This window comes from Marmota flaviventris, chromosome 18, assembly GCF_047511675.1.
Source record: "Marmota flaviventris isolate mMarFla1 chromosome 18, mMarFla1.hap1, whole genome shotgun sequence".
Classification (NCBI taxonomy): domain Eukaryota; kingdom Metazoa; phylum Chordata; class Mammalia; order Rodentia; family Sciuridae; genus Marmota; species Marmota flaviventris.
In genome coordinates, this window is record NC_092515.1 from 58,822,823 (window position 1) to 58,837,036 (window position 14,214).

Sequence of the window (14,214 nt, forward strand, 5' to 3'; positions counted from 1 at the left end):
ACGACTGGGAGGGAGAGCCGGGCTGTTGGGGAATCACGCTGTGCCCCGAGGCTGGCAAGGGAATGGCTGGCATGGGCAGGAGTTGCAGAGTATTGGGAAGAACTGCAAGGTGTTGTGCGAGTCCAGTGCTGAGGCTGGCCCAGGGCAAGTGAGGGGTTAGCACAGGCAGTGGCAAGACCATATCATCCTTTCATTTCACTCAGGGCTGGAGAATGCAGGTGAGACGGGACCCAGAGAGGCACTTGCTGTAGTCTATCATGAAAACCTGTGACCTTGTCAATAGATCATTGCACCTGGACCTCAACCAGGACTCACAAAAGCAGCCCCTTCTCCCTGTTACATAGTTTTATGAAATCTCAAAAGCTAAAAAGCAAAAGAAGAAAAGAGAAGCTACAGGAACCTGTCACAGCTGAGGTGCCTGGTCTTGTTTTGCTTCATCTCATGTATGTTAAGCCCAGATCTGGGTCTTAGCCACTGCACTCTATGAAGGCAGTGGACAGCTCTTATTCCTCAAATATCAAAATGCTTAAACACACTTAACTTTGGTAAAATGGAATTTGAAGAAAAGAGTTTTCCAGAGTTGCAGGGCTTTGTTCCATTGGGGCTAGTGACTGCAAAGCGCTGCACTTTGCTTTCTCATTTTATCTACATCTGGGTCTTCTCAATCTCTCAATCTTCATGTCTTCATTAATTAAGCATAATCCAATAACTCTTGGAAACCAGCAGCCAACAGCACACCAACCCTATTGTTGGCGGGGTGCAGACATTCAGGGACCTGGCTTTGCCTGTCTAGTGACTCCACCCATTCCAGAGCACGCAGGCAAGATTGAGAGACATCAACAGAGAGGGATGGAGGAGGAAGCTTGAGGTGGTTAGAAAGCTGTGTTTCCTCGTGGCATGTGGACACCTGTGTTTTTTTGTGGTTTGTTTTAGAGAAGCAAATGTGGTTTAGGTCTTTATGTGTTGGAAGTTAGAAGAAATAAGAAAAAGCAAGGGTCTTTAAGCCTTCATCTCTTCCTCTTGAGGGGTAATGTGGTTACTTCCTTTCATTTCTCCTTTACCCATAATATTCTAGCAGACACCATTCTGAGTGGATTCTGTGTGCATGCATTGATTGTTTCCTTGTGTAAGAGCCCTAGCAGTTAAATTACTTAGTAAAGAACATGAATACATCAAAGGCTATCATAGGTAGTCTCATTAGTTTTTGGGAAAAAAAACGATCTCTGCATTTGAAGCATAAAGGCACTCATTTAAGAGCCTCATGAACATCATGTATCTTGCTTTTAAAAAATATTTACCAGCTTTACATTTGGCATATTAGATTGCTAAGATGGTATAGGGATATTTGAGGAGGAAATCCACTGGAGGAGGAGCAAGTTATAACTTAGAGTAAGTGCTGAAGAGGGAGGCGTGAAGGATCCATGTCTGAGACAGTGGTTCTGGGAACCCGTGTCCTCAGCACAGAGGAGAGAAAGGAAGGAGGAGCGTGGGGGTGGGGCGTGCAGGGGCAGCAGCTGACCGACCTGAAGGAGCAACACTCTTCACCTGTGGAAGGGACGGACTGCTCCCAGGCAACTCCAGAAAACTCACCCAAGATCCCTGAGGAGATTTCAGCTGAAGAAAAAGACATTTCTAAAATGGTTCTATAGATTTGGTCGCTTTGCAAGGCATTGACATCCCAGGATGAAAGAATCAAGCTGCTGTGGCAGTGTAGTCATTGTTCTAGAGAGTATTCCTACATCAAAGGGGAGGTCAAGGTAGAATGTCAGGCACCCTGTTCACTTACTCACCAGGCGTGATTATGGGATAGATCAGATAACCAAGGCACCATGCCAAGCCCGTTACCTGATTACCCTAATTCTTACAATGATCTGTGGGATGTGCTGGGTCCTCCTGCCTTCCCAACACTGGAGACTTCATCGTTTGCTACAGGGACACTTGTAGGGAGGGGACCATTAGAAGATCTTGCTAGATGGAGGAAGGAGAGCTTCTGGAGCCACCAGCCACATTTCAAACTCCCCTGATGAAATCTGAGCTTCTTTTCAACATTGATCACTCTGGCCAAAGCAACTTCTCATGTACCTTCACGTACACATTGGAAACAAAGGTCACGCCCATGCCACTGGGAGCCCATTCCTACTGAGCGCTCAGCACTCTGACGTTTGGCGATTACACCTCCCAGGCAGGGTCATTTTGATTTTGGATTGGTCTCTGATGATGACTGTCATTATTCGAGAATCTGGTTTTGACATTGCTGGTGATCGCTTCTAGAAAGCACACCCGAATGGAGATGGGATCCGTGGCTCATACCCATTCCTTCCCGTCACATGCCAGCTGCCCTGGAAAAGCGTGTGGCAGTGTCTACAACAGCAATCTGACCTCATGCCATCCCGTGAGCCCACCAGCCCTCCTCGTCCCTGTCCCCCACCTGTAAATGTGTCCCATAACCCCCTCCATGAAATGCTGTGTGGGACTCATGGGGGCAATCTCCCTGTCATTCCATTTTACTGTCAGCTTAACTCCGTCCAGTAAATAAATCTACAGTAATGACTCAGCTTGGCTGACATTTGGCCTCCAGAATACTGGGAAAATGGAGAGTTGGAAACGAAATTAGCTCAGCATCTTAGCTCTCCAGGCTCCTAAATTTGATGCAAAAAGTTTGGTATTTGTTGATCCTTTCTTCCTTAAGTAGAAAAACTTCAGCCCCAGGAGGCAATAAAGCAAACTTTAAATCTTGCCCCGGGTATAGCAAAGCTGGCTGAAGCATGCATTTGATTGCATACAAAATGTGAACAGAGTAGCCAGAATTCCCCACTAGCAACTTCCAAGCACGATGAGCTCAGCTGCAAGAATGCAATACATTCAGATGGGCTTATGCTGTCCATTCATTTGCAGAAATTTGTAGACAATTAAGCTGTCCCCTGGGTACAGGTAGCTGCTCTGGTTAGCCAGGGACTGACTAGGATTTGCTGTCTCTCCTCCACAACATTACAGCCATAACTCTCCAGTGTCCTGGGTTAACTGGTCTAAGGAGTCCCCTACGGGCCTGCCAGGGTGGTGGCCACCAGCAGCCCTAGGGCAGGTAGAGCCCAGTGTTCATAGCATGGTGGCTCTGGAGTCACTGAGGCTGAGGAGCTAAGTGGCTTTGGAGGAGAATCTTACATCCATGGTGATTGCACAAGAAGACAGGGCCAGACACAAACTTCACAGATGGAGTCGTGGTTCTGATGGACCCACTCTCCTGTTGGAAAATGACCAATGGACAGAGGAGGAGACTGGACTTATATAGGTTATACTGAGAGGTGACTCAGTTAATGCCAGAGTGTGTCTAATGGAGGGTGTGCGGTCAGCGGTCAGTGGGCCAGATGGAGGGTGTGGCGTCAGTGGTCAGTATTTGTGCGTGTCCCTCTGCGGTATCATTGTACTTTTCCTGAGAAAGGACTTATTTGGAGAAGGGCCAATACTTTGGCTTCTTCCTGGAGCCTGCCAGTCTAGGCTTGGAAGGCTGTTTTTCCCCAGGGCCTGTCTTCTCACTGGGAAAGGATGTCTTGGGAGAGGATTTCTTTTTCACTCCCTTTTCCCAGGGCTTACTATTTGGGGGTTTGTCATTCTCTGTATCTAATTCATGGACCTCAGGAACACAGCACCGTGGTTCTCCCTGCAAGGTGCTGACTGGATGCAGGGAGAATGCAGGGTGCCTGGCAGGGTGCCTGGTATGGGACAAGTACCCAGCAGCATTTCCTCAGGCAGACTTGGCGAGGATGCCAGGTAAGTACAGGGTTAGGAAGGTCAAGGAAGCCACTGATGTCATCTTGAGTCTTGAGGCTGGACAATAAGCCTCAGAGTCTCCTACGGAGACTTGGTTCCTTCAAGTCAAACCCAAAAAGCATAACAACTGTGTATGGGAACACCGGTGGCCTTTTTACCTTGACCCACGAGGCTGTCCACAGAGGCCTGGTGACCTCTGGAATCTCCCTTCTGCCCCAGTGCTCCAGCTTCTGCAGGCTTGGCCACATTAAAATCACTCCTCTCAGCCGACAGCTTCGCCTGAAACTTGGGAATGAAGGAGAGAAGCTGGGGCTTCTTGTAGGACTTGTGTGGTTTTTCTCTGGCTTGTTATGCAACACAAAGACAGGGACCAGGAAGCCAGAGGGCCTGGGCGTTCCCGGGCCACGTCTCGCCTGCCTGTCTGAGTGTTGGGCTGTGAAGATCCCCGCGGCTCCTGGTCTATGTTCAGGTGTGGAGATTCTTGGTGGCGGGGGTGGGGGGGTTGTTGTCCTCAGCTGGGTACCGTGGGAGTGAGCAGTGATGACCAAGACCTGGACTAGGTCCCAGCCATCAGTGTCAGTCCAGAGCAGGCGTCTCACTATTCTCCTTGAGTCTGGGGACACCTTGCCCAATTAGTTCTACTCTGCACCTTGACAGGGGTCACAGGGGGACTCTCTGGAAACAGACTTGTGACTCACAGTTCCACAAGCAGGAGGTGTGCTGGGCAGCGGGAAGGAGGGCAGGAAGGGGCGGGCAGAGGCTGGGAGAGGAGCAGCCTTGTGCTTGCAGGAGGCCTGTGCTACCTGGAGTGCGGTCCCACCTGGAGGCCTTCGCGGGCCCCATAACCTACCAGTCGTGGGTCTTGCCGCTTCCCTTCCTGTTTCACGGTCCCCACGTCAGCAGTGAAAAGAGGCCCAGTCCGTGAAAACAATAACGTCTTCTGAATGTCCAGACAGATGCAGGCACACGGCCAGCAGGGGACTCAGGGTGGCCAGGGCGGGGTGAGCAGGGGAGGGATGGCGAATGGGCAGGAGGTTTCTTTCGGGGTGGTAGAAATGTTCTAAAATCAGCTGTGATGATTGGGCAACTCCGGGAATTTCCTAATAATCATTAGGATTATTTGCACATTTCAAACAGGTGGATTCTATGGTATTTAAATTATACTTCAATAATGCTTTTAAAATGTGAGGGGGAGAAGGCTCCATCAGGGGAGCCCTCCCTTCCCTTTCTGCTGATCCCATGCTCAGCTTCACGGCTGGGGAGGCCCCGGGTGTTCCTGGAGGTCGGGGTTGGGGAGAGCAAGAAGTGCTCGCTTAGCTCCGGCTTTCAGTCTGACCACTCAGCGGTCATGATTTTTCTTGTGGTCAGGGCTCCATCATCCTCTGTTCTCAGCCTTCCCATGGCTCACACGCACCTCACGCACAGTGAGAGCAGAGCTGGCTGCACAGTGGACCCAGCTGTCCAGGGTGTCCAGCCCCCTCCCGGGCCTGCTGCCTCCTGCCCCTCCCAGCACTCTGCTCAGGCCAGGTGCTGCCCCACTGTAGCTGGGACCTGCCTCTGCTGACCCTCCTCCTGAGGCCCACGGGCTCCTCCTCCTCCGTCCTCCAAGCCTCCTTCTCGGCCCTTCTGGGCCCCATCCTGAGGTCAGCACATCTCCCCTGCACACTGCCAGGCCCTCTCCACAGGGGCTCCTGAGCTGTGTGTCCCTGTCTTCTCTGAGTGCCACCCACCCCGACTCTGGAGCGCAGGCTCCCTGAGCACAGAGGACAGCTTGTTCTGTCACACTCTGCCCCTCCCGGGTGCCTCAAGAAGGGCGCAGTAGGTATTTTTTGAAGACACTGATGAATGAATTAATCAATAAATATAAATCTGGTCCCTTTTCATGCTCTTCCTCTATTCCTGCCTCCCTCCTCCCCGTGACTCTGGCCCTCCCCCATCACCCCGGCCCCTTTTCTGTCCCTCACAATTTCAGGGCTCCCTGTATTTCTCATATCTTCTTGGAAACTGTACAATGGGACACTCTAGGTAGCGTCCAGTTCCTCCTGAGCTTGGGGAATGGAAAAACAGATGAGGCTATAAACCCAAATTCATGAGACAGGAGGATGAAGGCCAGGGAGACGGGGGCTGTTCGGGTGGGGTCCACTTCTGCAGTAGCCTCTGGAAAGCCCTGTCCTGGGCCTGGAGCAAGACGGTCAGCATCTGCTGCTGGCCTCTGGGCGGTCCAGGCTCCAGCACTCAGAGGGATCACTATCCAGAGAGAGCAGAGGCTCAGGGAGGATGACACGCCCTGGTGGCAAAGGTGTCCCCAGCAATCTCTCTTCTGCTCACCTCTGTGTGCATGTGACTATTCTGTGGCCGAGTGGCCATGTTTATTGGGTTGTGTGTTGTAGGAAGTGTGTGGGAAGGTGTGATGGGTGTTGTGGGCATGGGATGTGGGTCTGCTGCCTGTGCAGGTGGTCGTGTGGGTGAGACCCTATAAGTGGATTCTGGTGTATGTACCTGGGTGTGTGTGTAAGCCCATAGACGTGTGAAAGTTTGTGTTTGATATGAGAGAATATTTCATGTCCACGTGCATCTAGCGAATCTGGAAATCCAAAAGTGGCTGCGTGTAGGCAGGTGTGCTTAGATCTGGCTTTAGGCCTCCCACCGAGAATGACTCACTCCTAAAAGGGACGCAGTGGTCACCCCCACTTCCTCCCTCCCGTCTCCTATGTTGAGTCCCATCCATTGCTTTTGTGCAGTTCTTTAGAGAGCACCGGCCATGCCCACGGGCACTTCCCCTTCCATTCCAGCATGTGAGGGAAAAGGGGGATTTGCTGTGCTCTGGGATCTGGAATGAAACGAGAAACATATGTGGGTGTGGACTGTGCTCTCTAAAGTGACGCTGGTGAGCATGGTGGCACCTGGATCTGCCTATGGCCCGTGGCTGTCAGTCAAATCAGATTTGATGCTCCTAGTTGACTCCCATCACACAGAGGTGCGTGGCTTCCAAACACACAGACAGATGCATCAGCACAGAGCTGATCCCAGCAGACACCTCAGGAGCATGCGTGTCAGCAAACATGCAGTGACAGACACACACACAAATCAGGCAGGCAGAACCACGGACCTGAAATTCAGTGATGGACAATACTGAGGTTCTGCCCACTACGTGGGAAGAAGGTAAGAGTGGGTGGAAGGAAAGGGTCCTGCGCCAGCCACAGTCCCAGGTGCACACCCTGGTGACTCAGTTGCATGCACAGGGAGCCTCTCTGGATCAGTCGCCGCCCCACAGCCTGTCAGGGCCGGAGGACCTTCCCATGGCTTGGAGCCCCCTCCTCTTCTTGGCACTGCAGATTCAGGCTGACTGCCTGTGCTTGTCGCTCACTCCTGGGGTACTGTGAGGGGTGGGCCACTGGACTGGGAGGGGGCCTGGTGGGTGGCAAGGACAGCAGAGGTGGATATGGGGCTCTGGCCCATGAGGACAAAAGATCCCTCATCCGCAGGGGGAATGTAAGCAAGCCCTTTGAGAACAAGCCCAGAGTGTGTCCTGAAAAGGCAGCATGTCATCTCCCTGTTCCCGGGGGCAGCGAGTGGGGCCTGGTGGCTCCCTGCATTCGCACGGGACTCAGATCTCTCCGAGTGCCCTCCCAGACACTCCCAGACACTCCCTCATCCAAGGCTCGTGATTTTTCAGCTGTAAACGAGCCGTGCGTGTTGCGCGTGTTTCCCACTCTCTCTCCACCCTGGATATCCCAGCAGGATCTGACACTTGCGCACAGCAGTTTAGGGTGCATACAGCCCACTCTGTTTCCCATCGACTTCTCTGTTTCTCTGTTTCTACCTTCTGTGCTTTTTCTTTTATGCTTGTTTTTTTAAAAAAAATATTTATTTTTTTAGTTGTAGTTGTCAATACCTTTATCTTTTTATTTTTATGTGGTGCTGAGGATGGAACCCAGGGCCTTGCACACTCTGGGTGAGCACTCTACCGCTGAGCCCCAGCCCAGCCCTGTGCTGGTTTTTACCCTTCCTGCTCTTTCTTTTCCTGCCGTCTGTGTACAGACGCCCATCTGTCTGCCTCTGCTTGCCCATCACATCTGTTGCTTTCTTAGAGACCAGTCTTGACCTTGGGGGTCACTGAGGTTTTCTTTTTCTATACCATGTACCATTAACGTAGGACAGGGTGTCCAGTACGGTGTTCTCTATGTTCCTACATATTTTATCCTCTACCTTCTCTCTCCATTTGGGTGCATTGGAGGGTCATATGATCTCTCTGAAGTCTCTTCACTGATTAAGGAGGGTTATGATTGGCTCGGGGTCTGTTGTGAGAGACCTCGTCTCTGCATTGAACACTTAGATCGTTTTTCACTTTTGCCCCTTATAAATTATGTGTCACTAAGCATCTTTCTGCACACAGTTCTGTTCTTTGGAGTTGATCCTTTGGATGTATTCTCAAGTGAAATTACAAAGTAAAGGATGTGCACGTTTGCAAGGCTCTCAAAAAATAATGTTGCTCAATTGCTTCCACGAGAAAGTGTCTAGTTTATGCTCCAGAAGAATCAAAAGAGGGACTATTTATAGGAGCGTCCAGAGACCTAGCTGATCTTGGATTTTTTAAATGTAAATTTTCCTTTAAAACTATAGTGTGCACACACACACCCACACATACACACACTCACACACAGAGACTCCTATGGGGCCAGGGGATAATGATGGCATGGAATTATTTTTTACCATGTGACTTTGATAGAAACTTGCCTAAAGTTTGAGGTGCTTACTTGTAGTGATATGGAAGAAAACTATAATTAGTATGCTCTGTTTACATTTTGAACATGATACTCTATTCAGCTCTCTTTCAGTCTTCTGCTGGGGTCAGGGAGAAAGCCTGTGCTTGGTGCTGATGCCCCCTGTAGTACCACCCAGACCCTTCTTTGCTCCTTCTAACAATAAAGCTCTCTTTCCATATGCAGAGGTTTCTGGCTCAACTTTTTTCATGTCTGTCGGTCTCCAGTGTACTTATTTTTATGTTTTCTTCTTTTTAAATAATGTGATACTGGTGCTTGATCTAAAATAATTATATAAGATTCCCTTTGTTAAACACATGTATTTAATTAAAAAGGTGGGTTACCGACAGCGCTAGGCTGGGAGATGTCGCTTGGGGAGCACATTCCAGCCGCTGCCCTCCAATAGCGCCGCCCTTTGAAGAAGCCTGGGCTGCGCAGCTGCCTGACACCTGCCGTGGCTTGGAACTCTATGACTGCCCCTTGGTCCCTGTCCACTTGGGAGTCTAAGGACCTTTCAGGTGGTCATGGGAAGAGTCAATCAGTGCAGTTCCACCCAGGTGAATGGTCCCCTTCTTCAGTGGATTGAGAATGGAGACACAACCACTGAGGATCAGGAGTGTGCTGCGAAGGGAGGGATCTCGGGCAGGTATCATAGCTCAGTGACAGCTACCGTGAATCATGAGCCTGGTTCTAACTGTGCCCTTGGAATGCCAAGGAGTTGAATCAGCAGTGTCCAGCCATGCACTGGTGCAACAGAGGAGCCTGCTCTCAAGGCCAAGGGCTGTGACTTTTCTGTGGGAGATTTTAATCCGTTGGTTTCCTTTTCTTTTTCAGGATATATTTAAATTTGCAAGAACTTCTCCTGTCCCAAGACAGAAGAGGTCCATTGTGGTGTCGCCCATTCTAATTCCAGAGAACCAGAGACAGCCCTTCCCAAGGGACGTTGGCAAGGTAAGCCAGAGGAATGACAGGTGGGAAAGCACACTTTCAATTAAGGGACCCGCGCGCAGGCCAGGCTGGCTGGTGACCAGCTGAAACTGGCCTCGACTTCTGTACATAAGAAGCCAGAGGGATTTAGGTGAGAAAAAAAGTTCAAAAGATCATCCAAAAGGCAGGGTGGGCACATGCGCAGACAGTACAACAGCTCTGAGTCTGGTGACCTGGAGATCTGTGTGGTGGGAGACATGCTGTGTGACATGGTTGGGTGCCCTCGGTTACCAAATGGACTCTGTTCCTGAGACACAATGGCCAGGTGACCAGCCAGACAGGGCCCTCAGGACAGCAGTGTTGACATGTGTCTTCACTGAGATCCTTGTTTTCCAAATGTCTAGGTCTAGCAATTCCACTGGGTCAGCTCTCTAAAAACTGAGCCAGATCAAGAGAATCCAGTCGCCCTCCCCAGATCCAGAAACGCCGTTGCACAAATCAGAACAACTGTGCTGGAAAGATGTAGTCCCTGTGAACCGGGCCACAGTCCCCCTGTTGACTTGTCTCAGAAACAGAATATCAACAGGTTGAGTTTAGCGATGGGGTTGGTTGTTATTGAAGATTCGTAAATCAGGTGGCATCCCACCTAGGAAGTAGCCAGGCGTCCAGTGGAGCTGGCAGAAAGGGTTGGCAGTGAATACAGAAAAGGCTAAATGAGTGGGCATTTAATGACACTAAATGAGTGGGCATGTCAAAGTCACATGCCTTGTAGGGTTGCTGTGACCTGCTGGCTTGGCGACTGGGCCCCTTAAGCCTGGTTGCCATTTATGTGTTTGAAAACAGGCGCATCTTAAGGTTGACGGCGATCACGTGGCATGAACATGACTCACTGTATTTGGTCTGGTCTGTTGGACCAGGTGCAGGAGCTTAGTCCAAAATATTGTCTTCCTGTAAATTTAATTGACCATTTGCCAATACGTTTTCCCCCCATTGGGCAGTCAACCTGGAGAAGCACATTTTAACCTGTGAGTTATTTTCTGGTGAACCTGAAATTTGAACACTGGCAGTTACTTGAATGAATGATCTTAATGGCTGGTGTAATTAGTCTACTAATTCATTTATTAAATAAAATGGACGGCCTGTTACACACCAGACCCTGTGCTGGGACTGGGCGACTGTGGCTGTGAGCAAGTGGACACCAGCGCTCAGGTTCTACTGGGGTGACCGACACTCATTCTCATGAATAAGCAAATAAGCAAGAAAATTAGAGAATTAAGAGGGCTGTGAAGACAGAGCACGGTGACATGAGAGCAGGAGCCGGTGGCAGGACCTGGACTGGAGGGGGGGATGTCTGCACAGCTGGTGGGGCTGCTAGGGACGGTGACATTGGAGAGAGCCGGGAGGGTGACACAGGGACAGCGTGGAAGACCTGGGTACACACATCTTGGCAAAGGGAACTGCAGGGGAGGCCTGCGGTGGGCAGGGAGGAGAGCCTGAGGGGGCAGCGCCTGGGGACCCAGCGCCCTAAGCAAGGCCGATGTTGGGTGGGGGGAGGCCAGCTGCCTGGGAGGCCCTGGAACATAGGGGTTTCCACAAGGCAGCAGCAGAGGCTCCCCAGGGAGTGAGTGGGACCCAGTGGAAGGAAGGGGAGGGATTGTGGTGGGCCGTGTGGGAGATGAGGGTGACTTGGAAATCTGTTTCTATTAGAAATCAGAAATTTATGATCCAACATCCTGGCAATCGCTGTTAACTTCAACTGCTCCTGAGCCGAAGGTGGCGTTTTAATTCTGTGTCCCTAGTATAGTTTCCTTCAGTCTCACAGTCAGCCCGCGGTCTCTAGCTGGGTGGCTTTCTCAAGAGTCCTTCCCAGAGCTGCTGAATGGCCCCGTAAGTAAGGTGCAGCCACCATGGGCCCCTGCACCCTTTCTGATGTTGCAGCCTCCAAGGGCCATGATGCCTTCACACTGAGGATCACCTCTTGACCCTTATGTGTACCCACTACCTAGACTCCACAAAGCCACTGCCTTTACAAGTGTGATAGGTGACTAATGTCACAATGTGTACGACCCCCAAGCCTCCAGGGGTCTCTTACAGAACAATTGCTCTGCCTTGCAAAAATCTGGTTTTCTTTTTTGTCTACACCCCTGAAGCAACACATTTTCCTCTCCATGCAAATGATTTTCATTCATTCGCCTTATTCTTTAAGTCTTCCATCTTCTCCTCAACAGCTCCGCCTGTACCTGATAAGCTGAGCTCATTACAGCCATGTAGGAGCACATAGGCGGTGTCCCCAGTGAGTGCTAGGGAGTGGGGACAGGGCACAAGGGAGGAAGTGCTCTGGCCCACAAACACCTCCACCTTCACAAATAGGACATTAGACGCAGGTTTAGAATGCTTCTTGGAGAAGAGATTCTGTGGCTAACAAAAATGTAAACCCACTTGGGTTCCTTGGCTTCCCCCAGAAGCAGACCTTCAGGCAAGAATTCAAACACAGAGGGTTCATTTAGAAGGGGGAGGGGAGACCTGTAAGGAAGTGAGGCAGGAGGGGCAGGAGCCAGGCAAGAAGCTCAGCCCTCGACCATGTGGAGGCTCCAGTCTCAAGGGGAAGCTCCAGCAAGTGCCGCGAAGCCACTCTCGACTTACCCTGCCCACAGGGCAGGTGCGGGCAGGTGCAGGGATTTGTACACTGCTCAAGTATTCACCACCACCCCCCAGCAGCCTTGGGCCTGGGTGTGAATTCTCCAACACACCCAGCCTGCCCTGTGCTCTGTGCACAAGCACATCAGCTTCTGAGGCTTGGAGGCCTCTAGATAGAGGAGCCAGGGAAGTCTGTGAGGAGTTGGGTGGGGCCAGGGAACAGGTTCTGGCCCTGGTGAATCCAGCTCCATCACTCAACCTGATCTAAACCCTCCTGCTGCAGCCTGGGATTTCTGTGTCTTTGTCTTATCCTCTGCTCTCCTGTTGTCTCTTGAGCTGACTTTCTTGTGTCCTTGGGCCTTTGAAGCCCAGTGTATTCCCCTCTGTCCATGTCACATCTCTGAAATCAACCCAGTTCTGGCCAACACACACACACACACACACACACATTCAACCTCTGCTCCCTATAAGGCCCTGTGTGGGGAACTGGAGGCGTATTGACGAAGGAGACAGACAGAATCCTTGACCGTCTGGGCTGCAGAGCAGGGGCCGTGTCAGCCCATTTGCCCAGCAGCGTGCTCAGCACTTCCCATTTCCTTCATTGAGTTCCTATGGCCACCCCACAAGGGACATCTCCCAATGCCAAGGAGGCAACAAGCCTTGGAGGGACCAGGCAGCCCATCTGAAGCCGCACGGCGGGTTAATGGCAGAGACGAGCTTTGTGTTGGCTCTTTGAGGTTTCAAAGTCTCTGCTCTTCACCAATATGTGCAGGGGCCATTTAAGCCAGGCTGAGAGACCTCTTCCATGTGATGTAACGTGCTCGCTCGCTGACAACCGCTCCCTTTAAAGCAACATTAAAATAAGTGTGATTCTTTGGCATGCACCAAAAGATAAGATGCAGGATGCATGGTATTCAAAAGAGAAGTACACTAAATGGTATGGTAAAATGGCATGGTATGGTCTAGTTGGCGAGCATGTGGATTCTTGCTGCAAAATTCTTTCAGCTTTCCTATATGAATTCATAATTATTAGAGAAAATTAAGTTTAACTAAATATTAGACTGTACTAAATGACACAGGTGTTAGCATGACGGTATAAAGACACTTATCTTACATTTCAAGAGGGTGAATGGAGACTAGGTATCTGTTCTTGATTTTGTTTTTTTGATCATTCACAATCTGAATTTCTTTGTTTATGTTTTTAAGTTTTTATTGGTGGTGCAGCATAACTATACATAACAGTAAGGGGTTCATTGTTGCATATTCATGAATTCCTGTAGAAAGAGTTCCCAGTAGCTATGGTAGTCACAGACCCCAAGAGCAAGGTGCCCAGGGAGGGAGCCCATGGGTAACTAAAGACCATGGAGAAGCTGGAAGGCTGTGCGGTGGCTCCAGGATCGACAGACTCCCCATGATTCATTTATCTGCCAAGTGATTAAATAGGTGGTGGGCAGCGGATTCCTGGAATCGGGGGGTGCTCCCCATCACAGAGGGAGTCCTCTTCCAACCTCAACTGGCTGTGTCATGCTGCTTGCCCCGCCTGTTGGTCAGGAGCACGAGATGAACCAAGCTTTGGGGACATGGCCCAGCACCCCCAGCTGTGGGAGAATGGGTTGCCTCTTTGTTTCTGGCTCTTTCCCATCGTACTTCTGCCTTAGGAAAATCTCTCCACGTTTCTGAAGAAAGGGGAGACACCCTGGAGGGCACAAATGCACTTCCTCAACCCCCTGATTTCCCTGGTTTTTGAATTCAAGACAGAAGGGAGGAGCTGGGATCATGTGCCCTGAGAGAAACATGCTGCCTCCAGCAAGTACCTCCCCCACCCTTCAAAGTGTGACTATTTCAAAATTTGGGCCATAAATAATTTCTCAGTTTTTCCAACTTCTGCTGATAAATATTTGATTGCGTCTTTAGAGATTTTTTATTTTGGGGGCCTGACTGATGGGGAACGGGACTGTAAGTCTTGCGTGACAGCACAGAGGTCTTTGGGAGATGTATTTTATTCTGTTTTATATTAAGTTTGAAAGACAAGTCATTTATGAAATGCTTATTAGATATTCTACTTTCATCACAAACCCTTTTCATCAAAACCAATGAGCGCACATTTTACTGAAAATCC

At 50.3% G+C, this 14,214-nt stretch overlaps 1 protein-coding gene across 1 annotated transcript in view; it reads left to right on the forward strand.

Annotated features, from left to right (window-relative positions):
• Window positions 1-14,214, forward strand: part of Cdh13 (cadherin 13) — an 873,075-nt gene that overhangs the window by 399,296 nt on the left and 459,565 nt on the right. Inside the window, exon 4 of the mRNA XM_027933116.2 lies at window positions 9,366-9,482. Within this exon, the coding sequence (XP_027788917.2) occupies window positions 9,366-9,482 (117 nt within the window). The remainder of the gene's footprint in view (window positions 1-9,365; window positions 9,483-14,214) is intronic.